The sequence below is a fragment of the Neophocaena asiaeorientalis genome, unplaced genomic scaffold (genome assembly GCF_003031525.2).
Source record: "Neophocaena asiaeorientalis asiaeorientalis breed wild unplaced genomic scaffold, Neophocaena_asiaeorientalis_V1.1 scaffold523, whole genome shotgun sequence".
In the NCBI taxonomy this organism is placed as follows: Eukaryota; Metazoa; Chordata; class Mammalia; order Artiodactyla; family Phocoenidae; genus Neophocaena; species Neophocaena asiaeorientalis.
The window spans coordinates 1,030,769-1,054,409 of NW_020175436.1; the positions used below are offsets into that span (position 1 = coordinate 1,030,769).

Below are 23,641 nucleotides of genomic sequence, written 5' to 3' on the forward strand. Positions count from 1 at the left end.
ATTTTGTCCACGTGAGGGGTCGAGCATGGCGCTGATGCCTTCCGTGTGTGAGTGGTGGCGTGTAGGCAGTGCCTGATGTCCTCATCCCGTGCACACCCCTCCCCCTTCTCCCCCCTCCCCACCCCCGGAACCCAGATGCAGAAACGTTCACAACCCAAACTTGAGACGAGACTTCCTATGCCCCGCGGGTCAGTGGGAATGGTGGCGATGTAATGAGAAGCACATGGTCACGGGCCCCGTGAGGACTGACCCAACCTGGGGGACGATTCTTTCGTGTTAAGTTAATGCACAACCTAGTAATCTTGAACCCATAGAGTGGCCCATGGGTTGGACTGTGAATGTTATAAAATCTCACCAAGATCTGTGTTGGTCAGGTCTCTGGAGAAACACAACCAATCTCTCGCTCTCGCTCTCGCTCCCGCTCCCGCTCCCGCTCCCGCTCCCGCTCCTGCTCTCGCTCTCTCGCACTCTCTCTCTCTCTCTCTCTCACACACACACACACACAGACACACACACACACACACACACATTTTAAGGAATTGGCTCATGCCATATGGGCACTGGCAAGTCTGGAGTCTACAGGGTGGGCTGGCAGGCTGGAGACTCGGAAGAGTTGCCATAGCAGCCGAATACCCTCACCTTAATGGCAGATGCTTGCAAGTTGGGAATTCAGTTCAGCCACTTGCAGGGTGAGACTCTGGGTTCACTTTTCAGCTGGTTTAGCTCTGAGGCTACTGGAGATGAGGATCACTTTTGGGGCAGATGTAGAAACGTTTGGGTCATTTATGGGACCCTTGAGCTGGGAATTTGAATCCCTGAGTCATCCTTCCCTTTCCCCACTTTGTCCAGTGTAATTAGGAACAACCAGCTAATCTTGTTATACTCGGTTTGACAAAAATGTTCTAAGGTGTCAAGTACACAGTTACCCAGAACTTTGCCTGTTTTAAGTACCGGGTGTGGTGTTTTGTGCATTTCTTTTGCCCCATCACGCCATGTACTATCAGTGCTCTCTTAACTAGTGGGAGTGGAGTCATTAGTGCTTTAAATCACATCAGATTAGAGAGCCAACTTCAGAAACCCCAGAGCCAGTTCAGAAAACTTTAAGATTCTGTTCCTTTAGAACCACTCTTGATACCAAAATCTGACAGGGTTATCCATGGACAGGTGCCAGGGTGTTGAGTTCTGGCCTGGGGTCTCTGAGAGGAGAGGGAGAGTGGTGTGTGTGTGTATTTGTGTAGATTTTTGTTTTTTGTTTTTTTGGCCATGTCAAGGGGCTGCCGGGATCTTAGTTCCCTGACCAGGGATTGAACCCAGCGCCCCCTGCAGTGGAAGCGCAGAGTCTTAACCACTGGACTGCCAGGGAATTCCCAGTGTTTGTGTAGTTTCTCACTGTGCTTTTGTGGCTGTGTTTTGAAATACGTGTTTTGAAATACACACACACACACACACACACACACGGTTTTCCGTTGTTTCTGCTCTGGATTTGTCCTCTTGCTTCTCGTTCATGGGAAATGACTAACTGCCCGGGCGGAAGCTGTCAAACATATCTAACCCCCAGCCTTCCTTTATTCTTCATGAATGCGCTCAGGCCCGTTGTAAATAAACACCACCCCCAGCCCTGCTGTTCCCAGCCATCCTAGGGAGCCTGCCAAAGGCCGGCCTGGGATCACATCCTTCAGTTTAGACTTTCCCCGCAGAAGGAGAGCATGAAGATCTAACTGCCATGAAGAAAACATCAGAAGTATGTTTGGAAGAGGGCAGAAAGGCCAGTGAAGCCTGTTTGCTGGTTTATTATTATTAGTGGTAATTATTTCCGGCATGCAGTGCAGTGATGTCTGCGGCCTGACCGAGGTCCAGAAGCCCCATCCATGGCTGTCTCAGGTACAGTGTTTATAAAACGGGCAGAGGTGGAGGCCTCCTCAGGACGGTGTAACTCCTGCCCTGCCTTTGGGGGCCGAAGAGAAGAAAACCCAAAAGACAGCAAGGACCTCTGAATCCCTGAACAGGGCAAAGCAGGAATGAGCTGCAAAGATGGCTTTCTCCCTGACTTACTTCACTCTGTATGACAGACTCTAGTAAGTCAGAAAGAGAAAAACAAATATCATATATGAACGCATATATGTGGAATCTAGAAAAATGATACAGATGAACCTATTTGCAGGGCAGGAATAGAGACGCAGATGTAGAGAATGGACATGTGGGCACGAGGGGGAAGGGGAGGGTGGGACGAACTGGGAGATTAGGATTGACATATATACACCACCGTGTGTAAAATAGATAGTTAGTGGGAACCTGCTATATAGCACAGGGAGCTCAGCTCGGTGCTCTGTGATGACCTAGATGGGTGGGATGAGGCGGGAAGTGACAGAGAGGTCCAGGAGGGAGGGGATATATGTATACATAGAGCTGAGTCACTTTGTTACACAGCAGAAACTAACACACCATTGTAAAGCAGCTATACTCCAGTTTTTAAAAAAAGAAAGATGTCTTTCTCCTTCTCTAAGTGCCCACATCTTTGCTTGGCCCCAGCCCAGGAGTCCTGGCTCTGCCTTGATCTAAGGAGGCAGGTCTGGTCAGCAGTGGCCTTGAATTCTGACCCACGTCTGGGTTTTGCATAGGCCGAAGGCCGAGTTCATTCCCTTGCGGCGAGGTACATGGGCCGGGGCATGGAAGGGATGGGCCCTGTCTCCTCTACCGGCTCCTCCACCCAAATCTGACTTGTATTTTGCAGAGTAAGATGAAGGCCGAGGTCAAGGGCACTCACACTTGTAGGATTCAGGACACATTCCAGGAACCAGCCCCTCCTTGTACTCAAGTTTCCAAAGGCAGGACTGAAGTGCGGATTCAGGGAGAGGGTGAGGAATATCAAATTACGGGAAGATCAGGAAACTACTGATGCTCGTCCAAGGATGTCCAAAGACTGGCAGCCACTCTTTTTCTCCAGGCAGTTCTGTCTCTTGATTGGTTTCATGTCCACAAAGCCAGGAAACCTTTAGGGTTGCGGATCCTTTGTTTTCCTAGTGACTCGCCCAGACCTCACCTTCATGCTCAGTCAATAGCCAGTGGGACCTCCAGACTTGGCTGGCTTGGAAGAGCTACCAATTCTGGCCGATGCTCCAGTCGAAAACTGTGGCCCTTGGGGGAGCTGGGGCCTGCTCAGCCATTTGCATTTCATAGACATGTACCTGACAGCAGCCAAGGCCTTCTTGTTGCGGGGTTTTACTACTTTGGGATGAGCTAGAGTGGTTTTTGCAGCTGCCCAGCAGCTCCTTGACCCAGTCCTGCCTGGGAGGCTTTGAGTAGGTCAGGAACGCTGGGGACCTTCCAGGTGATTCTGAGCATTACCCGTCTCTTCCTGGGGCTTCCTTCAGAGGGAGGCTTCCCCTGAGTGCTGGAGCCCTCCCTCCTGCTTGGGGATTGTCACCGATTTCCTCAAGTGAGCTGCCTGCCGGGCCTCTAGGGCCTCTAACACTCCCTGGCGGAACAGAGCGTCCTTTGTGAGATTCCTGAGGCTGGGGTCAGGGTAGGGGCCAGCTCCCGGAGCCAGCTCTCAGGGCAGCGGCTGTCCCAGAGTGGGTGTAGTGCTGTGTTACCAAGAGATAAAGTCTTGGAAGAGGCCGCGGAGAGGAAAGGAGACACATTCCAGACTGAGGAGTGTTTGGTCTTGAGGGCCCTGGGTTTGGAGAAAAGGGCCCACTTGGCAGGACCACTGTGGGGGCAGGGGAGCCCTTGGTGGGAGCAGGTAGAAGAGGTGAATTCCCGGTGGTGGTGAGGCTGGCCTGGGATCAAACTCTAGCTCTGATGCCTTTACTTAATAAAATATCTCACCCTTCAATCAGCTCAACGCACATTTACTGAGTCACTTTCCTAAGGGTATCTCCATCAAGTGGAAAAATCAAAAATTGATTATTATTTTTTAAAAAATTGTATTGGCGTGTAGTTGATATACGGTGTTGTATTAGTTTCAGGTATGCAGCAAAGTGATTCAGTTATGCATATATTCATTCTTTTTCAGGTTCTTTCCCCATAAAGTTTCCTACAGAATACTGAGTAGAGTTCCCTGTGCTGTACAGTAGGTCCTTGTTGCATATCTATTTTATATATAGTAGTGTGTGTATGTTAATCCCAAACTCCTAATTTATCCCTCCCCTCCACGTTTCCCCTTTGGTAACCATAAGTTTGTTTTTGAAATCTGTGAGTCTGTTTCTGTTTTGTAAATAAGTTCATTTGTATCATTTTTTAAAAATTAGATTCCACATATGTGATATCATATGATATTTGTCTTTGTCTGAAAAATCAAAAAATTTAAAACCAAATGATTATTGGAGTGGAGGACGGGATGGAGTTTTTGGATGATGGTAGAGAAGAGACCAGTTTTGATGTGAGGCCGGCCAAGATGCTTCAGTGAGAAGTTTGTTTCTATCCTTGAAGTCAGAAGGGCTCCTTGGGAGGATTTTATGCAAGAGAGTGACACGGGAAGATTATGTTTTAGGAAGATCACTCTGGAAGTGCCATGGAGAATGGATGAAGAGGTGGGGAAGGAGGTGAGCTGGGGAGAAATGAGGAAGTCCTGATTTTAAGGGAAGGTATGCAGAGTGGAAAGGAAAGGATGCATTTAAGGCATTAAAGCATTGGCATTCGATGGATATAAATGATTCCCAATTTTCTGGCTTGGACATGAGTGGATAGAGAAGAGGACGTGATTTAAGCATCAGGAAATCAGCATTCTTTCTTGACAATATACTGAATTAGGCTAGGCTTCTGCAAACTCTGAAATCTCAGTAACGTAAGTGTGCAAAGTCCTTTCCTTTGCCCTCTTACAAAGTCTGCTGTGAATCTGGGGACCCTCAGGCTGGTGACTCAGGGATCCAGGCTGTCTCTTGGGCAGGTGTGGAGAGTTGTGTACTTGCTCTCAAATGCTTCATCCCACTGATGTCACGTATTGTTTCCTCTCTCAGCTCGTTAACCAGAGCTGGACACTGGGAGAAGGGCTGGGAGACACTGGGAGAGCAGGGGGCATGTTTTGGTGAGCAGTGAGGTCAAGTGTGAGGTGCCCTGCATCACCCAAAATAAGAGTCTAGATGGCGCTCGGGATTGGGTGTTTGAATGCAGTCTGAGCTGGAGATTGTGAATAGATTCGGGAATCAACAGAATAGGAGGTGGAAATGTTTGGGATCCCCTAGCGGGAGAGGGTTGAGTTACAAGAGCAGGGGTAAGGGGGAGGGATTATTAGGAGGTTGGCATTACCATACACACACTACTATACAGAAAATAAGTACTCAGCAAGGACCTACTGTACAGCTCAGGGAACTCTACTCAATACTCTGTAATAACCTGCACGGGAAAAGAATCTGAAAAAGAATCGATATATGTATAACTGAATCACTTTGCTGTACACCTGAAACTAACACAACATTGTTAATCAACTCTACTCCCATATAAAATAAAAATTAAAGAAAAAGAAGGGCTTCCCTGGTGGCACAGCGGTTGAGAGTCCGCCTGCCGATGCAGGGGATGCGGGTTCGTGCCCCGGTCTGGGAGGATCCCACATGCCGCGGAGCGGCTGGGCCCGTGAGCCATGGCCTCTGGGCAGGCAGTGAGTCCCAGCAGTGGTGGTTTCCTCCCCGCTCTTTGCACAGCGCTCAGCTCTGCTCTCTGTTTCTCAGGGACCGTGGTGTATGGCGAGCCCATCACCGCCAGCTTGGGGACTGACGGCTCCCAGTACTGGAGCAAGAACTGGGCCAAGGCTGCTGCTTTTGTCACCTCCCCGCCCCTGAGCCCCGACCCGACCACTCCGGACTTTCTGAACTCCCTGCTGTCGTGGTGAGTGTTGGCGACTCGTTCCCACCTTCCGTTCTTGGTCTTTCCTTGCACCAAGCTGACCGGCGGGTTCCAACGTGGTGGGCAGAAGCAAACTTGCAAACAGAGACCTCGTTCTCCAAACTCGGATTGCCGGACGGCAGCAGGGGATTGTCACCCTGACGCTTTTGGGGGCAATTCTGGGTAAAAACAAGGGCCATCCTGAAAGTCAACCAAAGGGGATGAATGAGGTAGCAGAAGGGTTCTACTGTGGTGCAGTGTCACCCGTAAGATACCTCACAAACTAGACGTAGATACACAGCGTTAGAATGAAGCTTCCGCCTCAGGCCATAGCTTCCCAAATTTCCTGTCTCCTGAGGAGAAGACAGTTAAGTCAGAAACTTTCAGTGGCCTGGCCCATTAAAAAGTACATTCAAGGGCTTCCCTGGTGGCGCAGTGGTTGAGAGTCCGCCTGCCGATGCAGGGGACACGGGTTCGTGCCCCGGTCTGGGAAGATCCCACATGCTGCGGAGCGGCTGGGCCCGTGAGCCGTGGCCGCTGAGGCTGCGCGTCCGGAGCCTGTGCTCCGCAACGGGAGAGGCCACAGCAGTGAGAAGCCCGCGTACCGCAAAAAAAAAAAAGTACATTCAATGATGATCTGAGGTCAAAGATTAGTGAAAAGCCAGTGGTATGTTTTCCTTCCAGTGGAGATCTCCAGGTCACTGGCAGTGCCCACTGTACCTTCAACACTGCCCAGAAGGCCGTAGGAAAGGACAACTTCACCCTGATCCCTGAAGGCACCAATGGCACGGAGGAAAGGTCCTTGTTGCATATCTATTTTATATATAGTAGTGTGTGTATGTTAATCCCAAACTCCTAATTTATCCCTCCCCTCCACGTTTCCCCTTTGGTAACCATAAGTTTGTTTTTGAAATCTGTGAGTCTGTTTCTGTTTTGTAAATAAGTTCATTTGTATCATTTTTTAAAAATTAGATTCCACATATGTGATATCATATGATATTTGTCTTTGTCTGAAAAATCAAAAAATTTAAAACCAAATGATTATTGGATTATTGGAGTGGAGGACGGGATGGAGTTTTTGGATGATGGTAGAGAAGAGACCAGTTTTGATGTGAGGCCGGCCAAGATGCTTCAGTGAGAAGTTTGTTTCTATCCTTGAAGTCAGAAGGGCTCCTTGGGAGGATTTTATGCAAGAGAGTGACACGGGAAGATTATGTTTTAGGAAGATCACTCTGGAAGTGCCATGGATTATTGGAGTGGAGGACGGGATGGAGTTTTTGGATGATGGTAGAGAAGAGACCAGTTTTGATGTGAGGCCGGCCAAGATGCTTCAGTGAGAAGTTTGTTTCTATCCTTGAAGTCAGAAGGGCTCCTTGGGAGGATTTTATGCAAGAGAGTGACACGGGAAGATTATGTTTTAGGAAGATCACTCTGGAAGTGCCATGGAGAATGGATGAAGAGGTGGGGAAGGAGGTGAGCTGGGGAGAAATGAGGAAGTCCTGATTTTAAGGGAAGGTATGCAGAGTGGAAAGGAAAGGATGCATTTAAGGCATTAAAGCATTGGCATTCGATGGATATAAATGATTCCCAATTTTCTGGCTTGGACATGAGTGGATAGAGAAGAGGACGTGATTTAAGCATCAGGAAATCAGCATTCTTTCTTGACAATATACTGAATTAGGCTAGGCTTCTGCAAACTCTGAAATCTCAGTAATGTAAGTGTGCAAATTCCTTTCCTTTGCCCTCTTACAAAGTCTGCTGTGAATCTGGGGACCCTCAGGCTGGTGACTCAGGGATCCAGGCTGTCTCTTGGGCAGGTGTGGAGAGTTGTGTACTTGCTCTCAAATGCTTCATCCCACTGATGTCACGTATTGTTTCCTCTCTCAGCTCGTTAACCAGAGCTGGACACTGGGAGAAGGGCTGGGAGACACTGGGAGAGCAGGGGGCATGTTTTGGTGAGCAGTGAGGTCAAGTGTGAGGTGCCCTGCATCACCCAAAATAAGAGTCTAGATGGCGCTCGGGATTGGGTGTTTGAATGCAGTCTGAGCTGGAGATTGTGAATAGATTCGGGAATCAACAGAATAGGAGGTGGAAATGTTTGGGATCCCCTAGCGGGAGAGGGTTGAGTTACAAGAGCAGGGGTAAGGGGGAGGGATTATTAGGAGGTTGGCATTACCATACACACACTACTATACAGAAAATAAGTACTCAGCAAGGACCTACTGTACAGCTCAGGGAACTCTACTCAATACTCTGTAATAACCTGCACGGGAAAAGAATCTGAAAAAGAATCGATATATGTATAACTGAATCACTTTGCTGTACACCTGAAACTAACACAACATTGTTAATCAACTCTACTCCCATATAAAATAAAAATTAAAGAAAAAGAAGGGCTTCCCTGGTGGCACAGCGGTTGAGAGTCCGCCTGCCGATGCAGGGGATGCGGGTTCGTGCCCCGGTCTGGGAGGATCCCACATGCCGCGGAGCGGCTGGGCCCGTGAGCCATGGCCTCTGGGCAGGCAGTGAGTCCCAGCAGTGGTGGTTTCCTCCCCGCTCTTTGCACAGCGCTCAGCTCTGCTCTCTGTTTCTCAGGGACCGTGGTGTATGGCGAGCCCATCACCGCCAGCTTGGGGACTGACGGCTCCCAGTACTGGAGCAAGAACTGGGCCAAGGCTGCTGCTTTTGTCACCTCCCCGCCCCTGAGCCCCGACCCGACCACTCCGGACTTTCTGAACTCCCTGCTGTCGTGGTGAGTGTTGGCGACTCGTTCCCACCTTCCGTTCTTGGTCTTTCCTTGCACCAAGCTGACCGGCGGGTTCCAACGTGGTGGGCAGAAGCAAACTTGCAAACAGAGACCTCGTTCTCCAAACTCGGATTGCCGGACGGCAGCAGGGGATTGTCACCCTGACGCTTTTGGGGGCAATTCTGGGTAAAAACAAGGGCCATCCTGAAAGTCAACCAAAGGGGATGAATGAGGTAGCAGAAGGGTTCTACTGTGGTGCAGTGTCACCCGTAAGATACCTCACAAACTAGACGTAGATACACAGCGTTAGAATGAAGCTTCCGCCTCAGGCCATAGCTTCCCAAATTTCCTGTCTCCTGAGGAGAAGACAGTTAAGTCAGAAACTTTCAGTGGCCTGGCCCATTAAAAAGTACATTCAAGGGCTTCCCTGGTGGCGCAGTGGTTGAGAGTCCGCCTGCCGATGCAGGGGACACGGGTTCGTGCCCCGGTCTGGGAAGATCCCACATGCTGCGGAGCGGCTGGGCCCGTGAGCCGTGGCCGCTGAGGCTGCGCGTCCGGAGCCTGTGCTCCGCAACGGGAGAGGCCACAGCAGTGAGAAGCCCGCGTACCGCAAAAAAAAAAAAGTACATTCAATGATGATCTGAGGTCAAAGATTAGTGAAAAGCCAGTGGTATGTTTTCCTTCCAGTGGAGATCTCCAGGTCACTGGCAGTGCCCACTGTACCTTCAACACTGCCCAGAAGGCCGTAGGAAAGGACAACTTCACCCTGATCCCTGAAGGCACCAATGGCACGGAGGAGCGGATGTCCGTCATCTGGGATAAGGCTGTGGTAAGGGGCGATGGTCTCACACAGGGGGAGGGCTCAGCTTTCTCCTGCCTCCTCATCCGAGGGCCCTGGGCCTCATGCAGGCCTGGAAACGGCAGTTGAGAGAATTCTGGAAACTGGAACTTGTGTGGTAATACTTCTTAGGTTTAGAAATATAAGACCACTCCTCAGAGGTCATTTCCTCCTAAGTATCCCATATGTATTTGTCACCATTATCGTCTGTGGACCAGTAGAGACTGGAAAAAACCAGTCTTTACAATATGACTCTTTCGATCAGTCCAGAAAAAGCTTCCTTAGCAACCTGGTGACTTAGTTAATCCACTCGTGGAAATGGACTCAGTTTCCTTAAAATGGTCTTTTGGAGTCTCTGGGCTCAGCCTGCTTTGAACATGTCCTGACCTTTAAGGGATCTGTGGGTTTTTTTATTTTTACTATTTTAAAACGTAATAACAATAGGTTTTCTGTTTCTTAATGAATTTTTTCAATTATGTAAACTATGTATCGTTATTCCAAAAAGAAAATAAAAATCACTTATGACACCCTATTTCGGATACAACTGCAATGAACGTTTTAGCAAATGTCTTTCATTTTTTGCCAGTGAGAGATTGCACGTGTGTGTGTGTGTGTGTGTGTGAGTGTGAGTGTGTGACTGGAATACTATTTTGCAGCCTATCTTTTAAAAAACCTATAGCATGAAAAAGTCTCCACATCCTTAAACATACTTGAACAACTTGGTTTTTAAGAGCAGACCATTCCATCTTAATGCTGAACTGTAATTCATTTGTAATCCTTTGGTTGGTCACTTACGTTGTTTCTGATTTTCTTACTGGGATGAACACCCTTATAGCTACATCTTTGGATACATCTTTAATGATGCTTGTAGGAGAAACTTCTAGAAGTGGTAGTGCTGGGTCAAGGGGTGTGCATATTTTTAAGGCTTTTGATATATATTGTCAAAATTCCTCCCAAAAAGATTGCACCAATTTGTATGCTGCCAGCGATATGTGGCATTACCCAGTTACTTCTACCAGGTCTGAATTGGTGTTATCATCAAAAAACCCAGAGTATCACCGATTTGATTGGTGAATGTTGTGTCTCATTGTTTTACATTCAGTCTCTTCAATGACTGACTAAAGTGTATATTTCTTTTGTATGTTTTTGGCCATTTGTATTTTTCTCTCCCTCTTACTACCTGCTCATTTCCTTTGGCCATTTTTCTGTTGCATTTAGAGCAGGTTTCCGAACTCAGAGAAATGCATTCATCTCCTCAAGTTCTGCATTTAAAGGGACATGAGGCGCAAGTGGTAGAGACGAGAAGGTGGGGGGCAGGACATGGGGAGTGTGATTGGCACCCAGGGTTTGCTGCGGGACGGGCGGCTGAGACTCCCATGTTGGCTGGCCTACAAGGTCTGTGCCTGTATCTTTGAAGAGGACATAAGCCAAATGATGTTTCCTGAAGAGGCCCTGCAGCCCCTTCAAATTTTTTTTAAAACTTTTGACTTTGAAATGATTATAGATCCAGAGGAACTCGCAGAGATAGGACAGAGAGGTCCTGTGTACCCTTCACCCAGTTTCCCCCATGGTTACATCTTACATAATTAGAGTGTGATATCCAAACCCAGAGATCGACAGTGGTGCAACGCGTGTGTATAGTTCTGTGCCATTTTGTCATATGTAGATCCATGTAACCATCACCGCAATCAAGATAGAGATGTCCTCCGTCACCACAGAGACCCCTCTCCTACTGCCCCTTTATAGTCACACCCACCCCTAACCCTTGGAAGAATCTCCGTCTCACCCCTGGTCTGTGCATCTCTATAACTTGGTTATTTTGCCAATGTTATATAAATGAAATCATACAGTATGTGACCTTTGGAGGTTGTTTTTTCCACTCAGTATGATGTCTTTAGTATCCAAGTTGTCGTGTGTATCAAAAGTGTGTTCCTTTTTATGGCTAAGTAGTATTCCACCCTTCAACTTTTTAGTCTGCTTTTGTTGTGTGCGTGCGTGTTGTGCATGGGTGTGTTGTCCTCCTCAGGTCACTGGGAAGATGGACGAGAACCAGTTTGTGGCCGTGACCAGCACCAATGCAGCCAAAGTGTTCAACCTTTACCCCCGGAAAGGCCGCATTGCTGTGGGATCCGATGCTGACCTGGTCATCTGGGACCCTGACAGCGTGAAAACCATCTCTGCCAAGACCCACAACAGTGTAAGGCCGCGTGGACCCAGTCCAAATGAACTACAGTCACAGAAAGGGACAGGGGCAGGGAGAGTCCTCAGGATTTATGAAAAGAACTCGCTGTGATAGGAAAGAACTCTTCCCGACAGGATATGTTATAACTTGCAATTTACTGAGAAAAAATAGCTCTTTCCTTTTCGTTAGTGAGGTCAATAAGACTGTTAATCTTATCACTTTGGAGTACGATGGCCTCTCTCTGGATAGAAGTCTCTATCTATGGACCTTCCGAGCCTCCAGCCTCATGCCTGGACGTCAGAAGCTTCTAGAAGTCAGGCAGTGTTCCATTTTAATAGTTTGGTGCAGCACCTCTCATGCCGTCCCTTGGTGCAAGGGATCCAAATAAAACATTCAAATGTCCACTCCCGAGATGCCCACTGGGCACTTTGATTCTTTGAAGCAACTGTTTTCTCATGTCAGTGTTGTCGTCCGAAAGCCTAAAAGGCAGATGCTCTTATGTCCTAAAGGAATGAATTGACTTTGAAGAAATAGAAGAAATACTCGGGCAGCCATTCTGATTAGGAGTTTAGGATCTGCAGGTCTGGGGTGTCTCTTGCCTTTCGGTCTAGACTGCGGAGATTGGGGATGCCCTGTCTTGTTAATGGGACCCTGGGCAGGTGACTTCATGTCATGTCTCAGGCTAGTCAGCTGAGAATGAGGAGTTTAGATGAGGCCCCTGGGTGTCCTGTGATTCTGCGAGGTCAGTGGGCATTAGGTAGAGGTGTAGGTGCCATTGGTTCTTCGTAGAAAAAATTGTGTGTGTCTGTTTAATATCGAGAGGCCAAGGACAAAGGGAGAGCTTTGGAAAAGAAATGGTCATAGGACAGAGTGTTTTATGTCAGAAACCCATATGACTCTTGAAGTGAATTCTTAGTGAATGAAGAGGCTCTTCAAGATCAAGGTCTAAATTGAAAGCCTGCTCAATGGGGAATCTGATTCTAGATTGCCCACCCCGGGTGGCCTGGACCAGCAAGTCCCGACACCTCCTCCAAGGGCCAGCTCAGGGCTGGGCTTCTGGCATTTCTCCAGGACAGCACTGGACTCTTGGCCAAATCCCAGTCCTCTTTCTCCTTTGGGCAGAGGGGCTTGAGCTGCCCTGGCACCCGTGGGTGCCAGGATGGTGGGTGCCTTTAGGGAAGGCTGCTCGGCTCTCAGTATTAATAGTTGGCTTTTCTCTTCTCCCGCACTGGCTGGCTTAGCTACGCAGCAGAACCTTACAGCCGCACCAACTTGTGACTTCGATCATAACCTCCCGGGGGTCCAGAATTGGCTTCTTTATGGGCAGGGGTCCTAGGGTCCTGCCTGGTGAACCTATCTCTTCCTATGCATTTAGCATCACAGCTCCATTTACCCTTTCGTTTGGCCTTCTCAATAAAGGGATGGTATTATTATCCCAATCGGGAAGATAAATAAACGGACACTTAGAGAGCCTAAGTGACCAGTCTAACATTACATAGCTATTTTGCGGTGGAGCCAGAATTAGAACCCAAAATTGTCCAGGGCTCTTCCCTGCCAGACTGCGTGTGCAGCCTCTTGGTCAGGGTTAGAGGGAGGACATGCTCCTCCTCCCTTCCAGAGTCCCCCTCCCCAGAGGTAATGGAAAGGGCAGACTGGACTCATCGTGTAAGCTGCAGATGACCTAGCTAGGGAGCCTGCGTTTGGAGTTCTTAACCCAGCACAAGACAGGATGTAAAGGAGTGATGATTTGAGAAGACAGATGCTGCTCTCTGGACATTCAGTAGCACTGCCCTGGCTTTACCTCCAGGCAACCCCATATGGGAAATCATGGCTTCCAGAAGTGCCGCTTGCCTGTCTTCACCTGTTTGAAAGAGCCCACACTAAGCATGCTTGTGCGGCTTTAATTATCTGGGAGAACGCAAGCAAGAGGCTTTCCCCGTGTGATACAGTGTTTCCTACCACGGGGCTAATTAACTTTAGTTTGGAGTAGTTAGCTAACTTGTTGACAGCACTGTTGCTAAGTCTCTTCTGGATTTGCCAAGCATCCAGCCAGATGAGTCATTCTAGGAACCTATGTGGATAGAGGTTAAAAATGTCTCCACCTGGTAAGTGACGAAGCCTCAGTGCCTCGCAGTTGGACAGAGTAGGCTCTGAATGCCCCGAGCTGTGATCTGACCATTGAACTTGTTCATTTTAAGTCACTTCGAGTCATGGGACTGGTTCCTCCATCTTTGAAGACTGGGAGGTGGCCCAAAGCTCTTCTGGGCACTGTGGTCCCTCATTTATAGGCAACTAAACTCAAGATCTGCGTCTTAGGATGTCTTCGACACTAAAGGGCTTGCAGTCTTGTTGGGAGAGTGCAATAAAAGCCAGTTAATCAGGGATTTTCTAAATGCCTAATTAGTGCTGAGTAGTGGGCTAGATGCTTTTGTTCCTTTTATTTCTTGTGATCCTAGCATCATTTCTGTAAGGTGGGCCGTGTCCCCTTATAGATGAGGATGCTGGATCTCAGATCAGTGCAAGGGATTTGTCCAAAGTCACTCAGCTGGCCAAGAGCAGACCTGGGATGTGGACCCCAGGCCGATGGCACCATGGCCAAAGTTGTCTCCATGACTCCAGGAGGTCACAAGAGGAGCTTGTATAGACAGCCGTGCAGGAACATGGAAGAGATGGGGCTCGATTCACCCCTTAAAGGATGACCCTTTCAAAGGTCTTTTCAGAGCGGACGGAATTCTCTGCTGGTAATCTACACCCATATGTTGCTTCTTGTGTTGTCATTTTCACATAAGCCTTGCGCGGGAGGCAAGTGAAAAAACTGAAGGTCTGAGGCAGGATTAATTTGATCTGCCTGGAGTCACACAACTCCTGAATTTCACCAGATCTAAGATGCCACTGATTTTAAGATATTCCATTAGCTTAGGCGCTGCTGTGAAAGAAAACATACCCAGGAAGAGGAGTCTAATGCAAGACTCCTTTAAAAATACGCCGTGCTGCCGAGGGCCAGCTCGTTCTGAGTTTGGGATGATGAGATGTGGATCTGCCAGATAGAAAGTGTGGCAAAGAATATGGCCTTCCTCGACCTTGGCATTGGGTGCAGAAAGGGCAAGAATGGCTCCTCTGAACTGAGTCAGGCAAGTTGGTCTGAGTCCTGCATCCAGCAATGGTCCAGAAAAACCAGAGGCTGAGACTTTCTCATAAAACGGCCTCAGTGTGGTCATTCCCCAGACGAGTGGGAAAAGCTGACCCCAATTCTCTGGAAGGACTCGGTTCAGCCTAGGCTGCCACTGACTGCAGCTCCACGTGCTGTGAGACACGTTCTCATTTCAGGGATGAGTGTCTTAGAACCGATGAAAAGCTTGCGGGGGACACACTTTGGTCCCGGGAATTTGGTCCCGGGAATCCACGTGTAGAGACCCCTTCCCTCCCCCAGGTGCCTCTTTCCCTCATTCCTTCAGTAGCTTCCACGTTACGCCTTTGAGTCTCTGAGTAGGGCTGCCAGCCCCCTGTTGCCCTTTTCTATCGACACCACTGGTCGAATGTGAGCTGTAGAGCCAGCCTGAGGCTTCTCCGTACTCACCAGCCTCTGCACCAGGCAGGGGTTGTTACCCTGAACGGCAGTGCAACAGCTCTAGTCACAGACAGACTCTTCAGTGCTGGTAACCTGGTCTGAATCTCCCCAGAAGCCCAGCTGCTTTTTATGGATGGAGCTGCCTATTAATTCTCCAGGTCCGGCCACGTGTACCTGTGAGCAGGGCAGGCGTCTGGAATCTGGGGAAGAAGCAGTGGAGGAGTTGAGGTTTCACCATTGACTGTAGTGCCCCTATTTCCTGTTGTCACAGCAACAAACTCACTCAGAGACCCCACATAGTTTCCAAGAGGGCACGTGGATATGTCCCCCTTTCACCATGAAAAGCTGGAAACTAAAGGGATGGCTGCCTTGGTGGGAAATTAAACCTCAAACGTTTGATCAAAGGCCTCTCTCTGGAGTTACCACAGTCCTTTCATTTAGGAACGTCAGCTTGACCACATCTCTTAAGAGATTGGAAATCCAGGCAAACCAGTGGGAAAACCTACTCGTGGATGGCTCATTTCAAGATTAAATTTAGAACTTGGTCAGAGAAGGCTTCTTGGGATTTTAACCTGATTGGAGCTTGAGTTAGTAAGAACAAAGTCACTGCTAATACGAGACATCATTTTCTTACATTTATGTGGCATTTACAAACCCTCGTGCTTTTCCATACGATTTTTCTGTTCAATTATTTTTACCCCCCAGTTTTTTGGGGATTTTTTTGGTGCCGAAACTCAGGAATGAACAAACGCAAACTTTTGAGAGGTAGGAAAGGTTATTCCATGTTCTAGACAGAATTAAGACATAGAGATTAAGTCCTGTTGGGTGACCAGTCAGGAGGGGGAGTTCATCTCTGGGCTTTTCTTTCGTCCGAGTGATGTTGGGTCATGGGTGCCGCCAGATCGATGAGATCTCGCCAGGATGGAGGGTGGATTCTGAAGTTTACTGTGTTCCCTTCCTCTAGTCTCTCGAATACAACATCTTCGAAGGCATGGAGTGCCGTGGCTCTCCCCTGGTGGTCATCAGCCAGGGGAAGATTGTTCTGGAAGACGGCACCCTTCATGTCACCGAAGGCTCTGGGCGCTACATCCCCCGGAAGCCCTTCCCTGACTTTGTTTATAAGCGTATCAAGGCAAGGAGCAGGGTGAGTACCTCTGATCTTATGAGTGGTTCCTATCGTGGATTAAGTTCAATTCCAAAATCACTAAGCACCTTGAGTCAGACTACTGAGGTATATACAGAGGATTCATAGATAAGGGAAACACAGTCTTTTTATTCCTGGAGTTCAGAATGCCAGTGGAGGAGCCAGGCATGTCCGCAACCAGCCAGATTGAAGGGAGACTGCTGTCATGAGGAGTGTGTGATGAGACTCAGAGGAGGGAACCGCTGCTGTGGAGTCTTTTTTTTTTTAAATAAATTTATTTTATTTATTTTTGGCTGTGTTGGGTCTTCGTTGCTGTGTGCGGGCTTTCTGTAGTTGTGGCAAGCAGGGGCTACTCTTTGCTGCAGAGCATGGGCTCTAGGCACACGGGCTTCAGTAGTTGTGGCACGTGGGCTCAGTAGTTGTGGCTCGCGGGCTCTAGAGCGCAGGCTCAGTAGCTGTGGCGCACGGGCTTAGTTGCTCCGCGGCATGTGGGACGAGGGCTCGAACCTGTGTCCCCTGCATTGGCAGGCGGATTCTTAACCACTGCGCCACCAGGGAAGCCCTGCTGTGGAGTCTTAAGGGAAAGTGTCATGGGGAGAGGGCATTTTGAGTTGGATCTTGAAGGTTAAGTAGAAGTTGGATAAGTCAAAGAAGGGAGGCAAGGGAATTAAGTAGAGAGAATGTTACGAGCATGGAAAATGTAGAGAGTATTCAGGACGTGGTGAACAGTCTCCAGCACTGGTGCTTGGGGACGGTGAGGCAGGGAATGGGTAGGGATGTAAAGGAATTAAAGGGACAGTAAGATTGGTAAGTATGGGGCCAGATCTTGAACGTGAGACCAGATCCTCTTCACAGCATGTTTGGGAATTCCTGCAGGGTTTAAGGTGAAGTGTCTTGGGAGAAAATAGGAAGAACTGTTTATCAGTTTTTATGTGACCCATGTTGGGGTAGCTTTGCCCTGGAGCCAGGGGCCCTGCCTCATGCTGACATCTGTCCCTGCTGTACCCGACCATAGAAAGCCCTCCATCCCCAAATGTCACCGGCCCATCCTGGCACCTGTTCCTTCCCCATCAGGAGGGTTGCCAGGGAGGCATCCTCTGTGAATGTGGCCTGAGTCGAGGGGCTCTTGTGTTTTTGCAGCTGGCAGAGCTGAGAGGGGTTCCTCGTGGCCTGTATGATGGACCTGTGTGTGAGGTGTCTGTGACACCCAAGACAGTCACTCCGGCCTCCTCGGCTAAGACGTCTCCGGCCAAGCAGCAGGCCCCACCTGTCCGGAACCTGCATCAGTCTGGATTCAGCTTGTCTGGTATGGTTATGGTTTGGTCAGGGCCCAGTTCTGAAGGGCTGTATTCCGTGTTGCTGGTGGGTCTGGCATCACTTTTGAGAAGGAGAAGAAGTGGAAGTGAATGATGGACCTATTCTTCCCAAAGATGTAACTCGCTAGAGATGTAATTCATAGCAGATGATGGGTTGGGTTTCAAGAAACTTGACACGAGTCTATATCACATATAATGTCATGATGTGCGCACCATGTGTCATACCCAGGATATTAGAGGACATTTTTTCAGTGCATCGTGTCCATTGTGAAAAAGGATATTGTGGTGTTTTAGGACTCTCTTCTCCCCGACGTATGCGATATACTGTAGCGGTTCAGCTTGTGGAATCTAGAGTTTCAACAGCTTAACTTCGTAGCCCAGATTCGAACTGTGCCTCCCGTCTCCTCACCTCTAAGATGGGCATAATGGTAGTAGTTACCTCATGGGGTTGTTCTGAGGATTAAATGACTTAATATACATGTAAAATGCTTAGAATCAAGCCATTTGATAATTGTTCGCTATTTGCCTGGATAAACTATGTGATGTCAGGGGAGGTGAGAGGGAAGAGTCCAGATTTTAGAGCTTCCTTCCTTGAACTTCAATATTTCATTTTGCCTGTGATTAAAAACCTACTTTTCTAGTTCCTTGAGTCACAGATACGTATCTAAATTTTTTTTTTTTTTTTTTTGCGGTACGCGGGCCTCTCACTGTTGTGGCCTCTCCCGTTGCGGAGCAACAGGCTCCAGACGCGCAGGCTCAGTGGCCATGGCTCACGGGCCCAGCCGCTCCGCGGCATGTGGGATCCTCCCACACCGGGGCACGAACCCGTGTCCCCTGCATCGGCAGGCGGACTCTCAACCACTGCGCCACCAGGGAAGCCCTAAATTTTTATGGTGGGTTAAAGAAACAGTAAAGCAGATACATTTTTTTTTTCTTGTCAGATATACTGGTTTTTAGAAAGTTGCCATATACAGATTACCCATTTTCAAAAAAATTTAAAAATAATGAAAATGAGTTTTTCCGTAAAGTAACATGGGCATGATACAGTCTGTGCTGTCTTTCACCAGGCCATTGAAATATAAAGACCATTATGACGCCTGTCTTTTTAAAAAAAATTTTATTGAAGTATAGTTGATTTACAATGTTGTGTTAACTTCTGCTGTACAGCAAAGTGACTCTGTTATACATATATATTCTTTTTCATATTCTTTTCCATTATGGTTTATTGCAGGACATTGAATATAGTTCCCTGTGCTATACCTACAAAAAAAACAGACTCACAGACATAGAGAACAGACTTGTGGTTGCCAAGGGGGAGTGGGGTGGGTGAGGGATGGAGTGGGAGTTTGGGGCTAGCAGATGTAAACTATTATATATAGGATGGATAAACAACAAGGTCCTACTGTAGAGCACAAGGAACTATATTCTGTATTCAATATCATGACTCCTATCTTTGATTACACAGAGGATGGATAGTGTTAGGGGAACAGAATGCACCTCTGGAAAAGCCACACTCGATTTGATCACTGAGAATAGGGACAGGATGTAGTCTGAGTTGCTCAAAAACCTGAAATATAGTGTCCTTTTACATATAGTTTTACTTTTTAGGTATGGGATCCAACTAGCTTCTACAAGGATGGCTTTATTCAGTGTGTGATTCCTAGGCCACGTGAGGCCCATCCTTTTTTTGTAGCTTATACTTTTGGTGAGGTTTTAGAACGACAGAGAATGGGCCTAACACTTTTTCTCCCAAGCTATGTTATTTCGTTACAAAACAGAAATAGAGTCACGGATGTAGAAACCAAACTTACGGTTACCAAGGGGGAAAGGGAGGGGGGAGGGATAAATTGGGAGATTGGGATGGACATATACACACGACTATATGTAAAATAGATAATCAACGAGGACCTACCCTATAGGTCAGTACTCTGTAATGACCTAGATGGAAATAGAATCTAACAAAGAGTGAGGTATGTATATGGATAACTGACTCACTATGCTGTACAGCAGACACTAACACACCAGTGTAAATCAACTAGACTCCAATAAAAATTAATTTAAAAAACCCAAGCTATGTCATTTCGGTTTAGAGCAGGGATCCGTATAGCTTTCTCTGACCCTCATCTTCTCTCTCATCTCCAGGTGCCCAGATTGATGACAACATTCCCCGCCGCACCACCCAGCGCATCGTGGCGCCCCCTGGTGGCCGTGCTAACATCACCAGCCTGGGCTAGAGTTCAGGGCCGCCGTCGGCTTAGGGATGGGGGATGGGACACCTGAGGACATTCGGAGACTTCCTTCCTTCCTTCCTTCCTCTTTTTTTTTTTTTTTTTTTTAAAGAGCCTGTGATAGTTACTGTGGGGCAGCCAGTTCCTGGGGCTCCCTCTGTCGGGCCCCCCGCACTCCGTCCCTCACCCGGAGTCACCAGTTTTGGTCACCCACCTCCCTACACATCAACGAATATCACACCTGCGTCTCTCCACCAGGCCCGTACACAGAACTGCGTCCAACACTCAGACATGCGAAACAAAGCAAATCACAGTGAGGGTGTTGATCATCTCCAGCCTCTGTTGTGCTTGCATCCTCTTCCTTTTCATCGGGGGGAGGGGAAGATAAAGTGAATTGCCCAGAGCTGCCTTTTTCTTTTTAAATTTTTAGAAAAGTTTTCTTTGTGGGGCTGCAGGTGGGGTGGGCAGGGGAAGGGGGGGAGAGGTTTGTTTTTCTTTAAATACTAAATTGGAAAGCCTAATGCAATATTAATACAAGGGGTTCGAACTGGACATCCTAATGATGCAATTGTGTCACCTTCAAGCTGATTCAGGGTGGTGGGCAGACTCGTCATGTCCCTCCTGAGAGGCTGTACAGCGTCCACACCGCCATTCCATCGTCTTCTGGGTCAACTGTTAATAAAGGGCAGGTTTTCTTTCTGGCCTAGATTTTGCTGCAGATGAAATCTTTGGAGGATTCTCTTCTCCTCTCTTCACCTCTCTTCTGCTTACACTCTCTCCCTCTTGCTTCTTCATTCATGGATATTTTCACGTGTCTGGCTCTTTCTTTGTGTTTCTTCCAGCCTTCGTCTCTGACATGCTGTTTTTGCCTTCTATCCCCCGTGGTCTTTTCCAGTGACCAGGTCCGCCATTTTATCGTGGCCCCACGAACCTGCCTGGAAAGATACGAGCTTTGTCATCGCAACCATCGTAATGTGCTATCCTAGTCCATATAAGACCAGCGCTACCCACCCATGTCTCTAGGATGTGCGATTGAGTTTGAGATGCTTCCCAGGTGCAGAAAAGGGCCAAGTTATCCACACTGTCACACGCGGGCCCAGGATAGACCTCAGACAGTGCCGAGCTGTTGAAGAAGTCTGAGGCTCTAGGACCTGAGAGTTTTTCCTCTGTGCAATGCTAAGTGGCTAAAGACACAAACAAATCTGTAAATCAAGCCCAACACCCAAGGGAGCCGATCAGCCTCAAGCCAACCACCAGCTCAGAGGTGCTGAGCTGATGGTGGTCTGGCCCTGAGGGCCTGCTGTTTACCAACTAGGTAGTTTTTGGGATGCCAGAGCACACTGGGCTTCTCACTTTGGAGGAAAAGAAATTTGTTTTCTTGTCCAATTATTTAGAAAGACATCACGCAACATAGGGAAGCCTGCTAACCTCGGGAAACCCATGGGAAATTTGACTTAAAGACCATTTCAGTTTGCAAGAGGAAAAATCTGTTTTGTGAGTCAGAGCTCTTGTGGGGAGAAAACCTTGTAAATTTGACGAGTGGCCCCTTAGAGACCGCAGGCGACCTTGTGTCCACACCCCGCCCTCTCCTGGTCTCGGAGACCCTTTCCACTCGCCATCCCGTGCTTGTTCCTGTCTTAGCTGAGCTTTGTTGCATCTCCTTCCGAGCGTGTTTACAGGTCCTCCCAAGCCACATTATGTTTGCAGGCTTTTATAAAACCAAATCTGCTTTTGTAAAGCGTAACATCAAGAAGTCGCTCATCCCATCATGACACTCGTCTCTCCACAAGTCTTGCCTTTGGGGTTATGGCTGGGGTTTCTTTTGTTGTTGTTGTTTGTTATTTTAAAAGTAAATTGCACTTTTAAAGAATAATTGGTTAACTTAATATATTTGCTTTTTTTTCTTCTCCTCTGCCCTTCGAGGGAATTTGAACCAGTCGGAAAAAAAATTTTGTTTCAATTCTGAGAAACGCTTGCAGCTCTCTTCTCTTCACTTGAGTCTTCCTGTTTTTCCATGATGGTCATTTCGGTTGTTTCGATTGTTTCCTTCAAACAACTTAAAACCTGAAGATCTCCGCAGGCTGTGTTAAGCATGTTTACCTTTTGGCTTGCTTTGTGTGTCTGTTAAATGAATGTCATGTGTAAATGCTAAAATAAATTGACCGTGTCTCAGAACTGAATAACTGCAGTGACCTGATGCTCTAAACCAGTGTAGGATTTAATCATAGATGGTTTTTAATCCTTGGAATTGTGATTGTGACCCACGAGTGGAGGAACTTTCAGTGCTAAAGCTGATTATGTGTGTAGCCAGAAGAGTACCTTTTTTTTTTTTTTTTTTTTTTTGTTACCACTGTCTTAATGGCAAAATAATTATGGTAAAAAAACAAGTCTCGTGTTTATTATTCCTTAAGAACTCTGTGTTATATTACCATGGAACGCCTAATAAAGCAAAATGTGGTTGTTTCCGGGTGTGTCTGTGTTGAGATGTTCAAGGAGGTGGCTGCTCGGCCTGGGCCTCCATCAGAACTTCCCTTTCTGGAAAATTCTGGATGCCTTCGGCCTCGTTTTGATGACTGTGTCAATTCAAGTGTTTTCACTGGGTGTTGCGGGTGGTTTTGTCCAGGCCACTGAGGTCTAATTCTGGGCAGAGCCCTGAGTCTCAGAAATTCATAGTCTACCCCAAGACAGGCCCAGGGAGCCGCCCGAATCGAGCTGCACACGTTAAGTTGGGAATTGTGTCACCTTCAAGCTGATTCAGAAATCCGGTGGGACCATGTGGGTTAGTGTAGTGACCCCCGGGATCTGTGCATCCTTAGAGCTTGTGCACTCTGGGAAATCCTCAAGCCACATGGGGGGCATGGAAGATAAGAGACTGAGATATACGGGCCTGCACCCAGAGTCCAGTTAAGGAGCTTGCAGGAGGGAATTCCCTGGTGGTCCAGTGGTTAAGACTCCGTGCTCTCACTGCTGGGGGCCTGGTTCAATCCCTGTCGCGGGCAAAAAAAAAAAAAAGGAGCTTGCAGGAAACCAGGACGTAAAGCACACGTTCCTCTACCCTCCAGGCAAGTGCCAAGAATGCACATCGTGGGGGGAGGGTGAGCCATGCCCACCCCTGCCTACCGGGTGCTTAGTTCCCATAGTTACCTTGTTAACTGGCATGGGTATTATTGGTTCACAAAACACTGTGCGAAGAGGCTGTGTGCTTGGGGGCTCCCCTGGCCCATCATGTTGGTCGATGAAGTCTTTTACTCTTTTCTCTTGTTTTCTATCCAGCCCTATGCAAACAGGATAGAAGGTGATTTACAAAAATATGCACACTCTACCAACCTTTGATGAACAGGGTGTTGGAGTTAAGGGAAAATAAGAGCAGGAAAAGTAAGATAAGGTCTGCGTTTGGTTGGTACAACACACTGCCATGAGGTGGTAAATTTGTGAGGGAACGCTGAGTGTTCTAGCAACAAATAGAAAAAAAGAGAAACATAGCCAGAAGACCGTATAACATCTATAGCGACCCGAAGAGGAATTAGTCCTTCCAAAAGAATACAGAGATTCCTGGTCCGCAGCCCTGAGGGCAGGTCCTGGTTCCCCCCAAGAATGACAGTATTTCATGTCTAGGGCTGGAGCTCGTCCTGCCTTCACTGTAGGCTGATGGTAGAGCACCGAGATCTAGGAAAATAGAGTCTGTCCGGGAGAGGAGGGCAAAGAGGCTCCCCCTGACATGGGACCCCTGATAAGAGTTGAGGTGGAAAATCCCAGGCCCAGAGCCAGCCTCCCCCTAGTACCCACCTGGCTTCACCCC

The 23,641-nt window shown here is 48.0% G+C and overlaps 1 protein-coding gene across 6 annotated transcripts in view; it reads left to right on the top strand.

The window, feature by feature from the left end:
* DPYSL2 (dihydropyrimidinase like 2) overlaps nt 1-22,306 on the top strand; it is a 119,226-nt gene extending 96,920 nt beyond the window's left edge. For 4 of the 6 annotated variants that reach the window (XM_024767759.1, XM_024767760.1, XM_024767762.1 and 1 more), the window contains 7 exons: nt 5,667-5,823; nt 6,505-6,596; nt 9,346-9,395; nt 11,431-11,601; nt 16,119-16,298; nt 17,439-17,604; nt 19,757-22,306. In XM_024767759.1, coding sequence (XP_024623527.1) covers nt 5,667-5,823; nt 6,505-6,596; nt 9,346-9,395; nt 11,431-11,601; nt 16,119-16,298; nt 17,439-17,604; nt 19,757-19,848 — 908 coding nt within the window. In that variant the 3' untranslated portion in view covers nt 19,849-22,306. Of the gene's footprint in view, nt 1-5,666; nt 5,824-6,504; nt 6,597-9,253; nt 9,396-11,430; nt 11,602-16,118; nt 16,299-17,438; nt 17,605-19,756 lie in introns of all 6 variants that reach the window. The other 2 variants (XM_024767763.1, XM_024767765.1) reach the window with 1 other exon arrangement.
* The last annotated feature ends 1,335 nt before the right edge of the window (nt 22,307-23,641 follow it).